This window comes from Erinaceus europaeus, chromosome 18, assembly GCF_950295315.1.
Source record: "Erinaceus europaeus chromosome 18, mEriEur2.1, whole genome shotgun sequence".
Taxonomy (NCBI): domain Eukaryota; kingdom Metazoa; phylum Chordata; class Mammalia; order Eulipotyphla; family Erinaceidae; genus Erinaceus; species Erinaceus europaeus.
Window position 1 is genome coordinate 20,141,856 of NC_080179.1, and position 22,954 is coordinate 20,164,809.

Below are 22,954 nucleotides of genomic sequence, written 5' to 3' on the forward strand. Positions count from 1 at the left end.
GTTGGCTCTGCCATAATCTTTTTAGTGTTCTATTCAATTTGTCTTTTTAGAGAGCAATAACTTTGTTGTATTTTTTTCCTGAACTATTAGATTGCTCTTTTTTTTTTTTTTATGTATAAAAAGCCTAATCCCTGGTGCCTGTGGTGTTTGGGTGTGTAGAAAGCTACCCTGTGTCTATAAATTTTAGCAAATGCTCTAATTCGCTTTGGGGTTTTTATAGGCAGGACTCATCAAGAAGCTCTGGAAAACAAAGTAACTTTTTAGACACCATACCATCATCAATACGACGAACAATGAAATGGATCATTTCCTTAAAAAAAATGAGAATCAAAAAATTCTATTTCGATTCGCCACTTATTGTTTTAAAACAAAGAGCTGCCACACCACACGCACAGTGCACAATACCAGTAAAGATTGCTCTTCTTTCTTAGAAAACGTTCATAAAGTTTCATTTCCACCTCACTTTAAAAAAACAATCCTCATTTTCTTAGTGAATTTTCAGCTAATCGCTCCCCTTCTGCAGAAGGGGAGCCGCACATGGCTTTTTCCTTCCTTTCTTTCTTTTTTAAGCACAGTGCAGAGGGACAAGAAAGAAGCAACTCTCAACTTTTCAGTTCCATTTTGAGAAAGGATCACACTGAACTGCCGAGTGAACGACAGCCCGGCGAGAGCCGGGGCATTTCTCCACAGGCTGGGTGTGGGTCGGGAGCCGGGCGCGCTTCCGCGGGAGAGAGGGAGAGTCAGGTGGCAGCGGAGCGGGAGCGGGAGCGGGAGCCGGGGCGGCGCGGCGGGGGCGCGTGCGGGGCGCGCCTCCCTCTGGCCGCCGCGGGGAGACAGGCCCCCGCGCACGCGAGTCGCCAGCCCAGGGCTCCCGCGCCGCCCGCGTCTCCTCCTCCCTCGCCCGTCCGCCCGCCCGCCCGCTCGCTCGCTCGCTCCCTCCCTCCCTCCGCACCCCTCCCCCACCCGCCCCCAACCCCTGGCAGGTCCCTCCCCCCGTGCCCGCTCCCTTGGCCGCCGTGGCCGCCGCTACCGGAGGCGCAGGAGCCTCGCGATAGTGTTTGCACAGGCGGCGCGTGACGCCTCCGCCGCCTGTAACTGATGCAGAGGTTACCCCGCCGCCTCAGCCGCCACCCACCGCCCGCCGCCGCTGCCGCCGCCGCCCGGGCGACGCCGGGGGCCGACGCACTGCAGAGGTGCCGGCAGGTTCCGCCCGCGGAAGTGTCCCTGGTCGGCGCAGCCCGCGCCCCGACCCCGGCTCCGGCGGGCGCCCCCTCGACGCCTCTCCTCTGCCGCCTCTGCCGCCGCCGCCGCTCTCTCCCTCCGCCTCTTTCCCGGCGCACCCGCCCGCTCGCTCTCTTCTCCCCCTTCGCCTCCTCCCCGTCCCCTCTCCTCCCCTCACCTCTTCCCTCCCTACCTCCCCTCTTCTTGGTTTCCTCCCCCATCCCCTTGACTCTCCCCTCCCTGCCCTCGCTCCCTCGCTCGCCCTCAGCGCGGTCCCCGCCATGACGGAGGCGGGTGCCGGTGCCGTTGCCGCCGCTGCCGTCGCAGGGGGGGAGTTGGGTTCCCAGAAAGTAGCTTGATGAGTGTCCAAAGTAGCAGTGGAAGTTTGGAGGGGCCGCCATCTTGGTCCCAGCTCTCCACGTCTCCAACCCCGGGCTCGGCGGCGGCGGCCAGGTCCCTGCTGAATCACACGCCGCCATCCGGGAGGCCCAGGGAAGGTAAGCGCCCCCCGCGCCCCCGGGCTCCGCTGCCCCGACCTCGGGGTAGGGGATGGTGGCGGCGCGGTGGGCGCGAGGCCGCCCGGCTCCGGGAAGGTGGTGCGCCGGCTCGCGGGTGGCGGTTCGCGGGTGGCGGAGGCGGCGGGCGGGGGGGTGCACGCCGGTGGGGACGGGGAGAGAGGCGCTCAGACTCGCCGCGGTCCTCGAGAGCCGGCGCTGCTCGGGAGGGGCCGGGAGCGGGGCGACGCGAGCCCCTTTCTGCTCCATTTGCTAGGACTCTCAGTCCTCTTAACCTCCTGGCCTCCGGTCTCCGGTGGGCTTCCCTCGGGTGGAGGCATTCACCCTCCAGCCCCCTCCCTCTCCCTCGCGCACTCCTCCCTTGGAGGCGGTCTCCGCTCTGAGCTCCGCCGCCCGGGACCCGGAGGATGCCCCTTTGCTTGCAGGGGCTCTGCCCTTGGGGGGGGGGGGCGGTAAGGGGAAGCCGCTAAAATGATCAAAACCTACTTTTGCTCACCCCCCCACCCCCCCAGCCTGGCCCCTTAGAGCAATTTAAACGACAGACTGACTCGTGGGCAGGCTTCTAAAACCACCCCCTCCAGATGGTTGCAACTTTCTCTCGTTCGCCATCACCTCCTGCGTGTTGATGCGTTTCCCCAGTCTCCTGCAAGTAGGCTGCGGTGCTGCCGCTGCTCCGACGGGGTCCTGGGTTATGGGGGGGAAGAATCTGCGTAAAGGTTATCGCAGGCACGCACTAGATGGGTTGCAATTGTTTTCTAAGTTTTTCTGGCTTCTTGCATGCATGTGTGCAGCCACCAGATGTAGCAATTACACAGCTAGTAAGGCAGCGGTGTGCTTTTCACGAAAATCCCAACTTGCTGTATTTAAGTATACGATGAAATGAACTTTGGGGTGGGGGGGAGAGCAAGATGCATTTGGGTAAGAAGAATGATTGTGCAAGGAAGCGTATTGAACGCTCTTTTGTCTGGAAAACGTTTAGCTGTATTCACCAGCAGTTGGTAAATGGGTGCACTTCCAATTGTGTCACATACGGAGATTATAGCCACATTTTTGAAAGTCTGGAATTCCAACCATCTACTCAATCCTTAAAAAAATAAAAGCTTTGATTTATATAGGAATCTGTGGGATTCATTTATTTTGAAAGATGCCTGTCAATATTTACTTCTCAGAGCCCTGACGTTTGTTAGTTAACAGTTTTGTAACCTGATTCCAATGATTCAAGCACAGCATTCTTTGTCATTTTGTTCCTGTGAGCATGTGTGAAAGTGACAATAGGCTCAAAGATTGGCATGAATTTGCTGTGGAAAATTCACAGAAGGGTTTATGGCATCCATCAAGACGTGCTGAATACATTGACATTCTTTCCTTTCCATTTCACTCCCAACACTGGGTTCTGTTTATTGGAAGATAAGAGTTTATTTATTGACTGACTCAAATTCATTATGTCTGGGGGTTCTTTTTTCATATTTGAAAATTTGTAAACGACTGTTTCAAATCCAATTTGTAGTCCGTGTAGTTGGTTTTCAAATCCAGTTTGTAATCTGGATGATTGCTTCTAGTGCCTGTAGTTTTATTGAGATGCGTAATGATAGTGTTATGAACAAAAATGAATAATGGCCTTGGGACTTATTTTTGTGTTTCTCTCAGGTTCTATTTCTTTTTATTCATTCATACATTCATTCATTTTTCAAAGTTTTATTGAACCTTATGGATGAACCTGGTGTTGTATTAGTAGAAAAGCAGGACATAGTGTTGGATTGCTTGTTCATCATCTGTTTCAGTGTTAGTAATTCTTGACAAGCAGACCCTAGAATTAGCAAGTTTCTGAGGCTACTCCAACTCCAGTTAAAGAAACTTTAAGCACTTACATGCACTTTTTCTGATATTTGAAAATTTTGAGAGGCGAATGATTTTTAGCTTACTTATAGTCAAAATTTTCCTCTGCAATCTGGATTATAGTAATTTTTTTTTTAATGTAACCTAATGAGTTTCTGTTAACCAACAAAGTAACAGGACATGCTTTTGTGAAAATTTAAACACTAAGTATCTGTATGACCACAGTGGTATATGTACACCTTTCCAGCCAGCCAGCATGTAAGCCATAAACCATTAATGAGTGTATTCCTTTACTTTAAACTCCTCCCTAAAGACAGGCATTAACCATGTCGAGTCAGGTGCTTTTAATGGGTCTTCTAATGGGACACATTTTTAAGTGTGGAAACAGAGCCACAACCAAGTCAAACGTGACATTAAAAATAAAAGTCATTTCTAGGGTTATATAGTCATATTGAAGCTATAGTCTCATATTTCAACAGTGTTAACAGGAATTGTATATCTGAAGCTCCAGGTATCAAATGGAGACATTTTCAATTGATCGAAACCCTCCAGTTTTTGTTTTAGCAGGTGTTCTGCATCTTTTTCAGATACTCATGTTAGTAGTATATTGTATGAGCTGATGTAACTTGAGAGAACTTTTGACCTTTGGTGGCTGCTAGTAAGAAACATTACTGTTAATGGAATTTGTGTTAAGGAGAGAACAAACTTTGTTTCTTGGGAAAGTAAACTGATCTAATGTAATATATAAAGGTACACATATAATGTGATGAACTATTTTAAAGCAAACTTAACATTGAAAATTGTTGTTTTATTTTTATGCCATTTACAAGATTAAACCCAGTTTTATGCACATGCCCTGCTGCTGAACTGCTCACCAGGCCAGCTTTTATTGTAGTTTTTAAATGAGAGGGTGAGAAACACAAATAGAAGTTTTAAAAAGTATTTATTTTATGGGGGAAAAAGAGAGAGAGACCGGGAACTAGAGTATGGCCCTGACGTGCATTTTTGAGACTTCAGCGTCCCATCCATTGTGCCTTCTTCCGTGCTATACATACAGCAGTACTCTGGGAGCATGTGTGTTTCTCATAAAACATTAAAAACAATCAGATAGATTAAAGTGAAGATTTTAAAAATTGTTTTGCCGGGGGTCGGGCGGTGGCGCAGCGGGTTAAGCACAGCGGGTTAAGCGCACGTGGCGCAGAGCGCAGGGACGGGCGAAAGGATCCCAGTTCGAGCCCCTGGCTCCCCACCTGCAGGGGAGTCGCTTCACAGGCGGTGAAGCAGGTCTGCAGGTGTCTGTCTTTCTCTCCCCCTCTCTGTCTTTCCCTCCTCTCTCCATTTCTCTCTGTCCTATCCAACAACGAACAACATCGACAATGGTAATAATAACCACAACGAGGCTACAACAACAAGGGCAACAAAAGGGGGGAAAAAGGGCCTCCAGGAGCGGTGGATTCCTGGTGCAGGCACCGAGCCCAGCAATAACCCTGGAGGAAAAAAAAAATCGTTTTGCCACCAGGATTATTGCTGGGTCTTAGTGCCTGCCCAAAAAGAGAGAGACTAGAGAAGAGACATCCAATGGAAGTGAAGCCTCCCCTCGTGTCATGTCCTAGGGCTCAAACCTGTGTCCTAGCATGTGTTCCACTGGGTGAGTCACCTGCCAGCCCTCATAAATGGAGTTTTAGGTGCTCTGATGTGGCGGCAGGCATAGAACCCAGGGCATCACACACATGCAAGGCAAATACTATACCACTGAACCACCTCCATCCCTCTTGTTTGCTCCTTGCCTGGACTTCACTGTTCCAGACTGATGTTTTTAGGTACAACAAAGAGACAAGAGGGCAGGAGTGGACTTCATAGCACTGAGTCTTCTTCCCCCGGTGGATTAGGGGCTGGACTGAGACCTGGGTGGCATACATGACCTAGCAGGCATCTTCCCACGTGAGCTATCTTGCAGGCTCTCCCCTCCCTCTTTTTTGTTTTATTACTGATTTTTGTATGGGTGAGGGGGGAAGAGAGGGAGACCAGAACAGTGCTATATAATATGAGGTGCCAGGGACTGAATTCATGGCCACATGCATGTTGAACCACCCCCTTGGCCCTGAAAGTGGACATTTAAAAAAATGTCATGTCATAAATAGCTATTAAAATTATTGCATTTTTATATATAGAAAACAAGCTTATAACCTGATTATTTTTTAACTTTTTTAAAATTTAATTTTACTTATTTTCCCTTTTGTTGCCCTTGTTTTTGTTGTTGTAGTTATTATTATTGTTGTCCTTGTTAGATAGAACAGAGAGAAATGGAGAGAGGATGGGAAGAGAGAGAGGGAGAGAGAAAGATAGACACCTGCAGACCTGGTTCGCTGCCTGTGAAGCGACTCCCCTGCAGTTGGGGAGCTGGGGGCTCGAACCGGGATCCTTACGCCCAACCTTGCGCTTTGCGCCACTGGCTCTTAACCCACTGCGCTACCACCCAACTCCCAATCTGATTATTTTTAGTGCTTTATATTTTGACTGTTCCTTTCTCACCCTGTTCTCATCAATATGGTTTTACTTTATTACAAGTAAAACATAAGAAAAATTATAAAATTCAGGAACTTAACTAAATTATAGAAAATTTTATAATACTATGCAGACTCCTTTGCTTCTAGGAGACCCAAAGCTTTTTTTCTTTTTTTTTTATGATTTTTTTTTTAAAAATATTTATTTATTTACTTATTCCCTTTTGTTGCCCTTGTTTTATTGTTGTAGTTATTATTGTTATTGGTGTCGTTGTTGTTGTATAGGACAGAGAGAAATGGAGAGAGGAGGGGAAGACGGGGAAGGAGAGACAGACACCTGCAGACCTGCTTCACCGCTTGTGAAGTGACTCCCCTGCAGGTGGGGAGCCGGGGTTTGAACCTGGATCCTTAAGCGGGTCCTTGTGCTTAGAGTCACTAACCTGCTGCCCTACCTCCAGACTCCCGACCCAAAGCTTTTTTTTCCTCTCCCTCTGGGATGTGAAGTAACATAACTTTGGATTTCCTATTAGGTCTTTCAAATCTTTTGTCTCCCTCCCAATGTATCTTATAATACTCTTGTGACTGAGAATTTAAGAAATTATTACTTTTCTTTTTTATTTAATTTTTTAAAAATTATCTTTATTTATTTGATAGAAACAGCCAGAAATTGAGAGGGAAGGGGGGTGATAGGGAGGGAGACACAGAGACACCTGCAGCACTGCTTCACCACTCGTGAAGCACCACTTTTCCCCTTCGGGTGGGGACCAGGGGCTGGAACTATAACTTGTGCTCAACTAGGTGCACCGCCACCCAGCCCTGAGAATTTAAGAAATTAAATAAAGATGAATTTTGCTTTGAGAAGCCTGTGAATTTAGTGTCATGTTGACTAGAATTGTTTTTTTTCATATCAGTACATGTGCGCTTTGAATGTTTTAGTGCTAAGTGTCAAATTAATAACTAGGTAGATGTGGATTTTCTTTTTCTCTCCCATCTTGATACTTATGAATAATTTGCTTTACTTTTTTTATGTAATAATGAAAGTAGTTTGCTTGAAAAGATAGTATCATAGTGTAGTCAAAATTGTGGCTCTCTTCTATATTTATAGATTTCATCTACATGGCTAGAAGACTGAAAATATCTGACACAATTTAGTACCTGTAGGGAGATGTTCAAAATAAAGTTGTACCAGGTAGTCCTTTAATGGCTTTAGGTCACTAGCTGGCGAAGGACAGGGTTGTACGTGTCAAGATGTTTGGCTCATGAATGAATACAGTGCGCTAGATGCTTCCTTTATGGGGGAGAGAAAAGAGGAGGAGGTTGTTAGAGGTCTGGACACCTGCCTCTAAGAGATAGACTGTACTTTGCCTCGCTGGGCCTTAACTTGAGGACCTCACAGAAGTTTTGTTTATGTGGGCTATCTATGGGTAATTTGAAAAGTAATAGTAGTAAGCTGATGACATATTAGTACATTTTTGCTGAGGAAAATGTTCTAAAAAATAGTAGAGTAGTGGCTTGCTTTACAGTTTAAGCAATCACGTTAATTTCTGACTTACTGGAAGACAGTTGGGTTTTGCTTCAGCTTTTGATCTATTGTGCTTTATTTTTTACTTGTTTATTTTTCTTTATTGGGGGATTAATGGTTTACAGTCAACAGTGAGATGCAGTAGTTTGTACATGTGTAACATTTCTCAGTTTTCCACATAAACAGTTCAACTCTCTCTAGGTCCTCATTTGCCATCGTGTTCTAGGACTGAACCCTCCCCCACCCCAGAGTCTTTTACTTTGGTGCAGTGCACCATATTGTATTTTCTTTTGATTGAAGAAGTTGAAAAGTAGCTTCTCATAGATATGTGGTTGGGGAAAAAATGTGTATGTGTGTATATATATATATATATATATATATATATATATATTTGTGGTGCAGGAGAAGGAAGTCAAGGCCTTGCACATGTCACTGCGGAATGGATGTCCCAGGGGCTCTTTTTTATTCATTATTCTAGGGAGGGAGGAAAGTAAGGAAGGGGGGTGTGGAGGAGAGGGATAAATCAGAAGAGAGAGGAGAATCGGGGAGCGAAAATAGCACTGTTGCCCTCTCCACAGAGTTCTTTCCCTGGTGTTGCCCATGGTTCTCCAGTGTGGTGATGCCTGGGCATAAACCCAAGTAAGGTAGGGTTTGCAGGTAAGGCAGGGGCTCTACCGGGTGAGCTGTTTCCTGACCCCAAGAAAGGTAATATTTATTTATTTATTTATTTTTAATAGTTGATCTTTTAAATCTTTTTATTTATTGGATAGAAACAGCCAGAAATTGAGAGGGAAGGGGTTGATAGAGAGGAAGAGAGACAGAGAGACACCTGCCACACTACTCATCACTCGCAAAGCTTTCCCCAGCAGGTGGGGAGTGAGGGCTTGAATCCAGGGCCTTGCGCACAGTAGGTAGCATGTGCGCTCAACCAGGTGCGCCACCACCCAGCCCCCAGAAAAGTGCTTCATTCAGCATGGGAAACATGATAGGCCCCGCCCCCACTCACCCGCCCTTCAGTCTGAGTCGCAGTTGCATTACTCTCTGGTTGACCTTCTCATTTAAAGAGAGACACCACAGCCCCGGAGCTTTCTCTGTTGTTATGCCTGGAACCTGGGCCACCCTGGTAACCATCTCTCTGGCCCTGTGAGAGTTGCTTTGAAAGGTAGCGCTATCTCCAACTTTTTGAAGTTTTAGTTGTGCTGCTTTGCTTTTTTTTTTTTTTTTTTTTGCCTCCAGCGTTATCTTATCGCTGGAGCTCCTTGCCTGCAGTATGAATCCACTGCTCCTGGAGGCCATTTTTTTCCCATTCTTGTTGCCCTTGTCGTAGTGGTTATTGTTATTGGATAGGACAGAGAAATGGAGAGAGGAGGGGAAGACAGAGGGGGAGAGAAAGACAGCTGCAGGCCTGCTTTACCACTTGTGAAGAAACTCCCTCTTCCCCCACAGGTGGGGAGCTGGGGGCTCCAATCGGGATGCTTACGCCGGTCCTTGCACATTGTGCCTTGTGCACTTAACCCGCTGTGCTACCGCCCAGCCCCCGATGCTTTACTTTTACTGAAGACGAATATTAGTACTTGCTATATGAAGATTTTCACTTTTCTTATGATAGTAGGTGAAAAGTGAATCACTTTTTTGCTTTACACCATTTTACTGTAAAAAGTTTTGTAGGGAACCACTCTACTTTGGGATAACAGGGAAACTAAGTTTTAAACATAAATGAAAGACAAATAGAATTATTGAACTACTTTTGAAGCCAAACAAGTAAAAGGAAGGTTACAATAAAGTCAGTATAATTTTTTGACAAGAATTTAAGTCCTGCAGTATCTAGGCCAGCCCTATAGTGAAAAGTATTGCCTCTTGAAATATTTAGCTATATGAATTTAGAACAGACTGCAGAGACATTGGGGGGGATGAAAGTAAATTCTGTAGTTTTTTTTTTTTTTAATTTTGTGTTACTGGATTAAATGATTTAAATTCCCATCATAACAACGTGAACTTTCTATGAGTCTTGAGAAATTACTAAATACAGTTAAAACTATACTTCTGTGTTTTTGAATGTCCTCTGAATCCAGTAGTTATTGTTGATCTTACTATACTTTACAATTTTAAAACCATTTATTCTGGGTCGGGGGGCATGTACCGGAACCAAAGTGTTACTCTGATACCTGCAGTGCTGGGGATTGAACTCAGAACCTTATGCTTGCAATTCAAATGCTGTACCCGCTATATCACCGATGGGTCACTCCATTTTGCATTTTGTGCTTTCCTTTGAAGAGTTTCTGAAATCAAGTCTTCCTGAAATATTGTCACATTTCCTATGAAATGTAGTAAGTTTTGAAAAATATTTAGAACATCAGTTGCTGATTATGATACAGTTTAGTAGAGGTGTTATGTATTTGGGCACAGAATATTAGAATACTGTGGGGAGCTGATTGTACATTTTAAAAGAGAAGCCATCAACAGTCTATGCAGTCTTTTATTTGTAATTGTGATTTTTTCCCCCTTTATTGGGGGATTATGCTTTACAGTCATGAGTAAATACAATAGTTGTGCATAACATTTTTGAAGTAATCTAATCTAATATTTTTAAAGCAAGAACATCTGGAAAGAGAAAACACAAAGGAAAGATGCTTTAATTGATCTTGGTTGAACTTAAAAATGCATATTAAATATAAGAACATAAAATGAAGTAATTCTCATGTAGGCAGGTACCTAGAGCAACTCATCTTTTATTTATTTATTTATTATTTTCCCTCCTCCAGGGTTATTGCTGGGCTCGGTGCCTGCACCATGAATCCACCGCTCCTGGAGGCCATTTTTTCCCCCTTTTTGTTGCCCTTGTTGTAGCTTCGTTGTGGTTATTATTATTGCCCTTGTTGACGCAATTCGTTGTTGGATAGGACAGAGAGAAATGGAGAGAGGAGGGGAAGACAGAGAAGGGGAGAGAAAGATAGCCACCTGCAGACCGCCAGTGAAGCGACTCCCCTGCAGGTGGGGAGCCGGGGGCTCGAACCGGGATCCTTACTCCGGTCCCTGCGCTTTGCGCCACATGCGCTTAACCCACTGCGCCACCGCCCGATCCCCTATTTATTTATTTTTTGCCTCTAGGGTTATTGCTGGGGCTCAGTTCCTGCACCATGAATCCACTGCTCCTGGAGGCCTTTTGTTTCCCCCTTTTGTTGCCCGTGTTGTTTTAGCCTTGTGGTTATTATTGTTGATGTCGTTCCTTGTTCGATAGGACAGAGAGAAATGGAGAGAGGAAGGGAAGACAGAGGGGGGAGAGAAAGACACCTGCAGACCTGCTTCACCGCCTGTGAAGTGACTCCCCTGCAGGTGGGGAGCCGGAGGCTGGAATCGGGATCCTTCCACTGGTCCTTGCGCTTTGTGCCACATGCGCTTAACCCACTGCGATACTGCCTGATCCCCTCATTTTAATTTCATATGAAAATAATCTCTTCATTGAGTTAGATTGAAAAATTAACTTTTAGGTGGTGGCAAGTTAAGCACAAACTCTTTCTTGATCTCCGCTTAGTGATATGACACACAGCTTTATATCCATGTACTTGTTTCATTTGTTTTTAAAACTCTTCCAGGGAGCCGGGCTGTGGTGCAGTGGGTTAAGCTCACATGGCGTAAATTGTAGAGACCCGCATCAGGATCCCGATTTGAGCCCCCGGCTCCCCACTTGAAGGGGGGGTCGCTTCACAGGCGGTGAAGCAGGTCTGCAGGCGCCAAAAAAATAAATAAACCATTAACTCCTCACCCCACCATAAAATGATAAACATTCTACTGTTAAAAACTCTTCCAATAGAATAGTCATAGGAATAAATAATTTAGTTTCATAAAATCCATCATGTTTGTGTGGAGTTGTACCCCTCTTAACCTATATTTTTGTCTGTGGTTCCTTTCTCTCTTTTTTTTCTTTCTTTTTTTTTTCTCCAGGGTTATTGCTGGGCTCGGTGCCTGCACCAGGAATCCACCGCTCCTGGAGGCCCTTTTTTCCCCCTTTTGTTGCCCTTGTTGTTGTAGCCTCGTTGTGGTTATTATTATTACCATTGTTGATGTTGTTCGTTGTTGGATAGGACAGAGAGAAATGGAGAGAGGAGGGGAAGACAGAGAGGGGGAGAGAAAGACACCTGCAGACCTGCTTCACCGCCAGTGAAGCGACTCCCCTGCAGGTGGGGAGAGGGGGGCTCGAACCGGGATCCTTACACCGGCCCTTGCGCTTTGCGCCACGTGCCCTTAATCCACTTCCCGACCCCCCAGTGGTTCCTTTTTATAAATAAAATTAAAAAAAATATCCATCATGTATCTTAATGACTGACAAATAAGGGGAGTAGTGTTAAGTGTGGAAGGAACAGTATGACACAGGAGATTGAAAGCGCATTGACAGGGAGGGTAGATAGCATAATGGTTATGCAAAAGGACTCTCATGCCTGAGGCTCCAAAGTCCCAGGTTCAATCCCCTGCACCACCATAAGCTAGAGCTGAGAGTCCTCTGGTAAAAAATACAAATAATATACCACAAGTTTCCCCCCTGCAGGTGGGGACAGGGTGCTCAAACTCTGGTTTTTGTGCATTGTAACATGTGCACTCACTCAGGTGCACCACCACCTGGCCCCTATTATTAATATCTTAAATTTTTTATTTTATTTTATTTTTACCAGAGCACTGATCAACTATGGCTTAAAATAGTGCTGGGGATTGAACTTGGGACCTTTAGTGCCTCAGGCATGAAAGTCTTTTTGCATAACCATTATGCTACCTCCTCAACCCCCAAACACCTCAATTCAGAAAGCTGCACCAGCTATGCAAATCTGACATTTCATTTTTCAGATGGAAACATGTAAGAGGTACACTAATAAGAAATGAATCTTATTTTCATAGGTAATAATCAAACGTGAAATTAATTTATCTTAGTATTTTGCCTTTAGTGAAGCTAACAACCATAATAGAAAAACAAATAGAAATTGAACAAAGGAGGACAAGCATTCCCTATTTCTCATAAAAGTAAACATCTTAAAAAGAAAAAATTTGAACAACAAATTGTCCACTGTCTAAACCTAGGCTTTATTGCCTGGCACATTTAGGTTCTGAGCAGAATGAAAATGTTTGAGAGGCAGATTTTGGCTCTTAATAGTATTGATAAAGGTAAGGGCATGGATTTGAAGCTCAATTTGGCTGGTAAGAATTGTTTTTAAAACGTAATTACTTTATAGCATAGAAAACTACATCTTTTGATAATATGTGCTATTTAGTAAAGCTAGTGAAGGATAGAAAATTTGAATGGCTTAACAGGAACTGAAAGGCATAGAAAGAAGACTGACAGAACTGACTCAGATACTGTTGTGAAACTGAAATTTCCTGTAGAATTGTGAATTTCAGAAAGGAGTTATATACAAGTATTTATGTAAAACACTTACATACTCTAGAAGGATGCATAACAAGAATAACGTGCTAAGAATTGCTTGTATTTATAAATTGACACCTTTCCTTGTCAACTAAGTTAGTGAAAATGACCAACTTTTAGGTTTACATTTTAAAGCTCGGCCTGGTTATCTTTAGGTATTATTTTTAAGTGTAATACATTGTGTTATTTCTTGATTCCACATTTGATATTGTGTTCTTATTAGTGAATATAGTGCCACTGTGGTATGGGGAGGTGATAGTTTAGAATTTATTTACTTATTGCCACCAGAGTTATTTCTGGCGCTCAGTGCCTGTATGACAGATCCACTGCTCCTGGCAACTGTTTTTCTTTTTTCTTCTCTCCTTTTTTGATAGGACAGAAAGAAATTGAGAAGTGCAGGAAGTAGAGGAGCAGAGAGAGACAGTACTTGTCTTCACTGCTTAGGAAGCTTCCCCCCTGGAGGTGGGAAGTGGGGACTTGAACCTGAGTCCTTGCTATGGTAACATACACACTTAACCCAGCTGCCCCCCAGGTGTTTATGTTAGGTCAGTCAGATTTATCCTTACCAGGCCTGAGGCATGTTTCAGGTTTTTGTTTTTGATACTGTGTTTGCATATTTAAAAATAGCTTTTCCTTTTTCTGTGCCCAAGTTTTTTTTTCTCTAAACATCTGTGTAATTATATGGTCTAGTCAACTTTACATGTCACTTTTTAAATTTACTAAGCTCATCTGTTTGAAAAGAAAAATCTATACTTAGTAATGGTAGGTTCTTCTAGGTACTTTGTAAACTGTGACACATTTACTGTAACAGTCATAGGAATTAAGTACTATTACTATGTATTATTAGTAGTATTACTACTATTATTAACTTATTAGGTGAGGCAGAAATTGAGAGGGTGATAGAAAGAGATCGACAGCACTACTTGTGCACGCGTGAAGCTTTCTCCTGCAGGTGGCATCTGGGTTCTTGAACCTGGATCCTTGCACACTGTAACGTATGATCTTAGTGTGTCACAGCCCAGCCCCCTCTTGAGTACATGTTCTCAACCATTCCACTGTTCTGTAAATACTATTCTAGTGAATGAATGTGCTATGATTAGCCATTTTTTTCTCTAGGTAGTTATGGTTCTTTTTGATTACCCATGATAAAGACATAATACAAGCATTGTTAATTAAAACAAGAATATGTTGGTTTTTATGTCTGAAAAGTGTGTATGTGCAAGACAAAATTTTGGAAACGGCTAAAGCCCATGATTGCTGATAATGTTATTGGGTCCCTTTGTTTCCTTTTCTGGGTCTAGAAGGACCCAGAAAGCTAGAAGGCTTTTTGATTTTGAAGTCCCAGGCATATGCATCATCTTTCAGCTTAGTAAGCACACTTGAACACAGCTTCTCTTTCCTCATATGCATATGCGTATATCTAGGTTGATATTGATGCACTGCTCACCCTAGTATACGGTGATGCGGGGGGGTTGAACCTGGGACTTATCCCCGCCCTAATTGTCATTTCTTTAATCTTGTCATTGGAACCTGTGAGAATGGCAAGGTAATTATGATGGCTGACAGCAGAGTGTATTGGGGAACCACAGAAAACCACAATTAAAGTTCTCTTAAGATCAGACTGGCAGCGTGCTTCTGAGAGAAATAATCCTGAACAAAAAATCTTAACTACTGAACATAATTATTTGGGTTATTTCTTTCCTTCTTGGTTTTAAATTGATTGGCTACTGTAGATAATGATTAAAATGAATTATCTCTGAATAAAAGTTTTTTTTTTTTTTTTTTTTAAATCAGTGATGGTGACCTGAGGGGTGACATAGTAGATAGAGCAATAGATTCACAAGCATGAGATCTCAGGTTTGATTTCTGGCATCTTTTTAAAATTAATTAATTAATTATTTTATTTTCCCCTTTTGTTGCTCTTGTTCTTTATCATCATCATTGTTATTATTGAGAAATCGAGAGAGGAGAGGAAGACAGACAAGGGGAGAGAAAGATAAGACACCTGCAGACCTGCTTCACCGCCTGTGAATCGAACCCCCAGCAGGTAGGGAGCTGGGGGCTCGAACCGGGATTCTGATGCCAATCTGTATGCCTTCCGCCATGTGTGCTTAACCCACTGCACCACCACCCGGCTCCCTCCTGGCATCTTAAATGCCAAACTGGTGTTCTGGTTCTCTGGCTATTTCTCATAAATACATACATCTTAAAAAATGATTGACACTGGTAGAATTATCAGGATAGAAAGTATAAAACAATTTAAGGACTTTTGATACATCTTGCCAGCTGTATCAAGAGGTATGGTATTCAGTTTATATACCAGCAATGTATGAGATGAACATGTATTTTTGGACTAGGTAGAGTTATACTCATCCTAGTAATTACTAGGTTTAAATACTAACATAGTACACAGTGCCTTGAACTTAACCAGAAGGTTGCAGACTTGATAGTGAACATGTATTGAATTCCTTGTTATATTTTCTTTGGGCTTTTTTCACTATTACTATGTAAATATTTTTATAATTTGAACTCACAGCAAAACCAGAATGCTAATTTAAAGTTTGCTGTAAGCTCCTGTGCCTGTAACATCATAGTTAAGAATGTATTTGTTAGGCTTAGCTTCTGGTTTGGGTTTCCCACTTATTGATTGTATGAATTACTTACAGCCTCATCAGATTTTGGGTTTTCTTGATTGTAGGACAGTGTAGTGTCGCTTCACAGGGTTGTGAGAATTATATGAGAACTTTATAGAATGTTAACCAATCACTGTGTGTCAACTATTACTATTGTAGTGTAGATATACTTTCCATTTTAAGGTGTTTTTTTTTTTCCCCTTTCTCGATATAAATGGCAAGAATAGGGAACAAGTGGTATCAGAACTAACTTCTTTTGTGGCATGACACACTTGACTCTCCCTGGCTTGTTAAAGAATTCTAAACAAAGCTATTTATGTCAGACAGAGGAAGATTTCAAATGCCGTTTTAAATTGTTATTTTTATTGTTTTGGTTCTTGTGATTTTCTGTGGCTTGAGAATTACTTAGATGTCTGGTCCAAGCTTATAAAATGTAAGCAGTCACCAAACACTAGATTTGGATTCAGCTGTATGCTTTATCTTTGATTTATGGAAATATACACTAAAGCACTGCACTGAACATTCTAAAAGGGGCTTGCAGTGTACTTTTGTATCTGTTCTTATTTGTACCATGAAGTGACAGAAATGTGTGAGAGGTACTTTATGTGTACCAGGTGCTTAATAGTATGAGTACATGATGCACATTGTACAAGCTGGATTTTGAGAAAAAAAGATGGGGAAAAAAGCAAGCTAATGTTAGTCAACGAAAAGTAAAATTTAGTGTACATTCTCACCTGTACTGTTATGAAAAACTCCGGGGGGGGGGGGAGCGGGCGGTAGCCTAGTGGGTTAAGCACGAGTGGAGCAAAGCCAAAGCACAAGGACCAGCTTAAACGTCCCACTTCAAGCCCCTTGCTCCCTACCTGCAGGGGAGTCGTCACTTCACAAGCGGTGAAGCAGGTCTGCAGGTGTCTCTTTCTCTCCTCCTCTCTCTTCACCTCCCCTCTCCATTTCTCTCTGTCCTATCCAACAACGATAATAATAAACAACAAAAGGGGAAAAAATGGCCTCCAGGAGCAGTGGATTCGTAGTGCAAGCACCGACCGAGCCCCAGCAATAACTCTAGAGGCAAAAAAAGAAAAGAAAAAAAATTCCATAATTTTGCTCTCCCATGCTATAGCTCAAAAGTAGCCAAAAACAAACAAACAAACAAAAACCAAGACCTGAAGCGGCCTGGAGGGCAGGGTGTTTACAGGTTGGTCCCTACCTCAGCACACAGCCTTTATGTTTTCAAACTGGGCGTGGCACAAGCTGATTGGTTACAAACAGAATCCATCAAGGTACTGACGATTAAATTGTGGGCCGTTGGGTACAATCAGAGTCGACACTGGTGATACTGGAATGTGGAAGTGGGGTCCATCAGCAGCGGTTTTCTAATTCTTTTGCCTACGGATTTTTCATTTCAGTAAGTGTCCTCATATCACATAATTTTTGTAATTAATTACTTATTTATTAATGAGAGAGATGGGGTGGGGATGCATTACTCTGACATTTGTACTGCTGGAGGTCATGATTGCAAAGAAAAAACCAAAAAGTGCAAATTGGTGCTTTACCCCCTGCACCACCTCCGAGGATGCACATGATTATGTTTTACTTTGCTTTTTTAAATATATACATGTATATATATATATGTATATATATATATATATACATATATATATATGTATATATATATATATATATATATATACATATATATATATGAAATATTGACAAGACCATAGGGTAAGAGGAGTACAATTCCACATAATTCCCACCACCAGAACTCCATATCCCCATCCCTTCTCTTGTAAGCTTCCTTATTCTTTATCCCTCTGGGAGTATGGACCCAGGGTCATTATGGAGTGCAGAAGGTCGAAGGTCTGGCTTCTGTAATTGCTTCCCCATTGAACATGGGCGTTGGCAGGTGGATCCATACTCCCAGCTTGTCTCTCTCTTTCCCTAGTGGGGCAGGCATCTGGGGAGACAGGACTCCAGGACATGTTGGTGGGTTCCTCTGCCTAGGGAAGTCAGGCCAGCATGGTAGCATCTGGAACCTGATGGCTGAAAAAGAGTTAAGATATAAAGCAGAACAAGTTGTTGACTAATCATGAACCTAAAGGCAAGAATATTGCAGATGAAGATTTAGGGGTCTCTGTTATGGAAAAAGCTAGTAGGTCTGTTTTAGGTATATTCCGAGGGTCCCATGACTTTGCTAGTTTTTTTCCTGAGTGTGACAGCTAAAACATCCAGGTAGACCCAAGGTATTGTCTGGGGAGATGGTGTCATAGTTGGACTAGAAAGCTGGATTAGAGAAGAGAGTAACTCCCAAATATGGAAAAAGTGTATAAATATTATTAACTGTAAACCCCACCGTTTTCATCTGGGGCCCATATTCAGCACAGGAGCCTGTGTAACCTCTGCCTCCCTGTAGGTCTGAGCTCACATTCTGTGGTCCCAGCTAGGAACATTCCAGGCTGCACGCATTTCAAGACCCATCTTCAACTGGTTGAGTATGTTGTCCAACCTCCTTTCAGAGAATGGAACAGTCCCTACCATTGTTGATCCACTTTGAGGCCAAGGTCCTGTAGGGGTCCACACAGGAGTCTATTATGTTGTTCCTGATGGAGGTGACCAATGACCGTGGAGAGCGGGATCTGTTAGAGGTCTAGGCCCATCATGTCTGTGTGGGAATCCCAGGACTCCCTGACTAGGGCCCCAGGTGATGGGGTGTCCTGATAGTGACTAAAGAGCCATCATTAAAGTGTGCCGGTCTCTTGCCCTTATCCAGCTTTTGTCGTCTATACTTTGACTGGCAAGGTTAGCTTTGGAGTGATTGAGGGAAGTGAAATAGGAAGTAGGTGAGGAGGGTATCTAGGTCTAAGTAGAAACTATTTGATTAGTTACTTTATGGTGTCCGTTTTAGGTCTTTCTACTTGCTGCATCACTGCAAACTTGTGCGCTGTTGCTTTTAGGTCTGTACTACCCCCTAACTTCTGGATACATGTGTACATAAGCCCCATCTCATGGGCCCTGGTCTGTACATCAAGGTTTTGAGGCTTTGTTAGGAAGTTCACCACCCAAAATGGAATTGAGTCCGATGAGCTAGGAAAGGTCTCACTAGAGTAATGAAACTGGAGGGCTGGCGTCCTGACGTCCCTCCTGACGTCTCTGGACACAGTCTGAGGTGGTACTGATTGCATTGATTAGGTTGGGTTACTTTGCTTTTTAAAAAGCTTTATTAATGATAGAAAGGAGGAAGAGGAGAGAGATAACCAGAGCAGCACTGTGGTACATGTATGTGTTAAGGATCAAGGATCAAATTCTGGACCTCATGCTTGTAAGTTTAGTGCTCTAGCAGTAAAACTCTATTACCTCCACCACTAATACTTATGCTTTAAATGAATGTATATGAAGTCTCGCTTCCATTCTCTCCCTCTCTGCATTTCACTCTTATCTGGTGGGGGATGGGGTGGTGGGGGAAGTCCACTCTGAGTTCCAGTGAAGTGCTGGTGACAAGGGGAAAGAAAAAAAGCTAGGTATCTAGGAATCAATTTTAAGAAATTATTTATTTAGGGAGCTGGGCAGATAGTCAGATGTTATGCAAAAAGACTTCGAACCCTGCAGCAGCAACAGTCCCCTGTTGAGTCCTCACCTAGCACCACCATAAGCCAGAACTGAGCAGTGCTCTGGTAAAAGAAAAGAAAAGAAAAAAAGATTTATTTTTACCAGAGCATTGCCCAGCTCTAGTTTATGGTAGTCCTAGGTATTGAACCTGGGACTTTGTAGCTTCAGGCTTGAGAGTCTCTTTGCATAACTATTGTACTATCTACCCCCACCCAAAAAATATTTATTTTTGACAGATACAGAAGCTGAGAGGTGAGGGTAGATAGAAAGACCTGTAGACCTACTTCACCACTTTGGAAGCTTCCCTCTCCAGGTGGGGACCATGGGCTTGAACCCAGGTCCTTTCATGGGTCCTTCCACGTGGTGATGTGCTTGAGAGTTCAACACACCATCCACTGCACCACCTCCCGGACCACGTATCTTTCACTCTTTCTTTCTGCTTCTATCTAAAAAACATAAAAATAAATGTAGTGAATAATGAATGTAAAAACTAATTTGTATATAGAATGAGTCAAGTTAAATTCTGTCTGGAACTACTCTTTATTTTTGACTACTACTGTAAGAGGACAACATTGAAATGCTAAGATATATGCCACACAATCCCACCACTTGAGTGCAGGTTTTTAATTTTGGAAGAATGTTCTGTAATGGAGTTGTATATTATTCAGTGGCTAGATCTTAAGTGTTCATAGTTTATATTTACACATTTCATAATTTAATAGCTGGCACCCATTTTGTTGACAGATGCAATATTCCTTTCATGTTGAATATGCTCTGAGCTTTATCTCCCTTTTCCATTTCTCTATTCCACTCCTCCCACACAAACCCAGAGAAATTGAGAGGAAAGGGAGACAGAGAGGAAGAAAGAAAAAGAGACAGCTTTAGCACTGTTTCATCACTCATGAAACCTGCCCCTTTCTAAATGGGGCCCAGGGACTTGAAACCACCCAGGTCTTTGGGCATGGTGATAACATGAGCCTTCTACCAGGTGTGCCACTGCCTGGCCCACACCCTTAAATTTTGTTTTAAATTTATTTTTATTCATTTCCAGTTCGTGCTCTCATGTGCTGGGGATCCATGAGCTCTGCTTACTGAACCAACTTTTATATACTCAGTGATCATCTCAGAAGAAACTTAGTTAATCTTTTGCCTATTTTTGTTTTTCCGCCAGGGCGGTGGCATCACTGGTTCGTGCACATTATAAATGTGTGCTCTATTGTGTGTACCACTGCCTGACCCCAGTATTTTTGATCATACGAATGATCCATGCTATGGGTGAATTCTGTAATATCTAGATGCTCAGTGAAAACAACTTTACCTCATCCTTTGTACTCTTTTCTGTATATTGAGCCAAACTTCTTTCTTTGTACCTGGTTTTCCTTCTAGCTACCCTTGCTCACGGCTAAGAATTGAACCAGCAACCCATAGAGTAGACCTTTCATTGAACCTCAGTTCTTGTTGCTGGGCAAATAGGGTGAGACAAGCAGAAAGAAACTCATTCACTATGGGGCTTATATCCTGATTCCCTAAAACACCAAATTCAGTATCTTTGGAAATGAACTCAGTGCCTCTTTTAATGATTACTGTCCATGTGTAAGCTAGAAACACTTTTCAAATTCTGAGTATCTCCAAGTTTCACTATTTTCTCTTTAGTGCCTTGATCTGCTATACAACTCTAGTGAAAACTATGTACAGTCTTCTATTCCCTAGGATATATACAATTACACAGAAACCAAAATACTTCCTTAGTAACACCCAATTAGCAGTATTTTATATTCTGTGGCTCATCTTGAATCTTTCAAGATCATACTACATAGGTTTGCATATTAAAGCTATAAGAAATTACATATGTGTTGTTTTCTAAATAAGGGTTATCATGTTATTGAGTGTGCAGGTATGCCAAGAGAAGCTTACTTACATGGTATTGGATTCATCTTTATGCCAATAAGTTAAATAGTTGTACTTTACGCATGGGTAAATTGATGTTGAGAATTGCTAGGTGGAAGAAGATTTTGTTTTTTAAACCAAGTTTCTTCAATTTGAGAATTTGAAGTAGAAGTTGCCTGAAGGTGACTTTTTTTTTTGCCTCCAGGGTTATCGCTGTTCCTGGAGGCCATTTTTCCCATTTTGTTGCCCATGTTGTTGTTATTGTTGCCATTGCTGTTGTTGTTGGATAGGGCAGAGAGAAATTGAGAGAGGAAAGACAGCGGGAGAGAAAGATAGACACCTTCAGCCAGGGACTTAAATCGGGATCCTTAAGTCAGTCCGTGCACTTCGTGCCTTGTGCTCTTAACCTACCGCGCTACCACCCAGCCCCCGAAGATGACCTTTTTAAAGTAAATCTCTCCCATCCCTACCTTTTTTTTTAGTTTATATTCTAGTAAGAGGAATATACCAGTTCATTTATTTGTACAGCAGCAGACTCAGAATGACTTTCTGCCATGGGGTTTCAAAATGACTTTCTACCATGGGGTTTCATTAAAACATTCACCTGTTTTGGCAGGAAAAGGTGATATGTGAAATAACCAGCATTTTCCATAGTCTCAAATAGAGCAGACTCTCACAGGTTCTTGCTTCACTAGTGATGAGGCATTCTGCCATTCTGTTTTAGAATAGTCTAAACAGATTATTGGACTTTTTTTAAATATCCCCAGTGTATTGGACTTTTTTTTGATGTCCCCAGTGTCATCAACCTGTTGTTTGCTAGAATTTATGGTGCTCACTATATAGCTCAGTGTTCATGAAATATATTACGGTAACAGTGAAGACACACTGCCTGAGCATACAGGGGCAGGGCAGAAGCAGAATCTGGAAGAATTCATATTTGGCTTTCTTAACATTTCTCACAAGAAGGGCACAGTGAAGATCGACACACTTCCCCTGCAAGTGAAATGCAGCAACAGGTAACAAAACATCTCCCTTGAAATCCAGTGGAGGCTGTGTGTGCAAGGTTCTTGGCACCTTCTTCTTAACTTTATGGAAAGGTGGAAGTTTTTTTTTGCAGGCGTGCAAAGATTGTTTTTTCAGTGGGAGAGATATGTTAAAATCTTTTCTATCCACTTTACCATTCATTCTTTAAATTTTTTGTTATGTTTTTATTTGTCTATTTGATAGGACAGAGAGGAATTTGGGGTGGGGGAGATAGGGAGGGAGGGAGATAGACACCTGCGGTACTTGCTTCAGCCTCATAAAGTGTCCACCCTGCAGGTGGTGACATGGGCATGAACCCTGGTCCTTGTGCGTGGTAATGTGTGTGCTTAAGCAGGTGCACCACAGCCCAGCCGCAAACCAGTAATTTTGGAGGGGGGGAGTGGGAGAAAGTCCTTCCTCCCCACTTAAGGCAAGTAATTTGACATTGGAAAATAAGTCTTAAAATTGGAGTGTTGCTACAATTGAAAGGAAACTTCACATAAGTGGGCTTGGGGAGATAGCATGGTGGTTATGCAAAAGACTTGGTTGCCTGAGGCTCTGAGGTCCATCCCCAGCCCATAAGCCAGAGCTGAGCAGTGCTTTGGTCTTTTGATCTTGCCTTCTGTATATCTCTCATTAAAACAAACAAACAAACAAACAAAAAACTTGACAGAAGTCAGAATTTTTAAATTACTGGATTGATTTGCTAAGAGATTTTAATGTAAAATTGAGAGCCCGTCTTATAAGGCATGCTCTTTATAAGAGTGCATCTTTTACTGTTTTGATAATTTTTAAAT

At 42.9% G+C, this 22,954-nt stretch overlaps 1 protein-coding gene across 2 annotated transcripts in view; it reads left to right on the forward strand.

Moving 5' to 3' along the window:
• The first annotated feature begins 952 nt into the window (after positions 1 to 952).
• Positions 953 to 22,954, forward strand: part of TLK1 (tousled like kinase 1) — a 117,319-nt gene continuing 95,317 nt past the window's right edge. The window contains exon 1 of one of the 2 annotated variants that reach the window (XM_007534537.2): positions 953 to 1,718. In XM_007534537.2, the coding sequence (XP_007534599.1) occupies positions 1,580 to 1,718 (139 nt within the window). In that variant the 5' untranslated portion in view covers positions 953 to 1,579. The remainder of the gene's footprint in view (positions 1,719 to 22,954) is intronic. The other variant, XM_060177719.1, reaches the window with a different exon arrangement.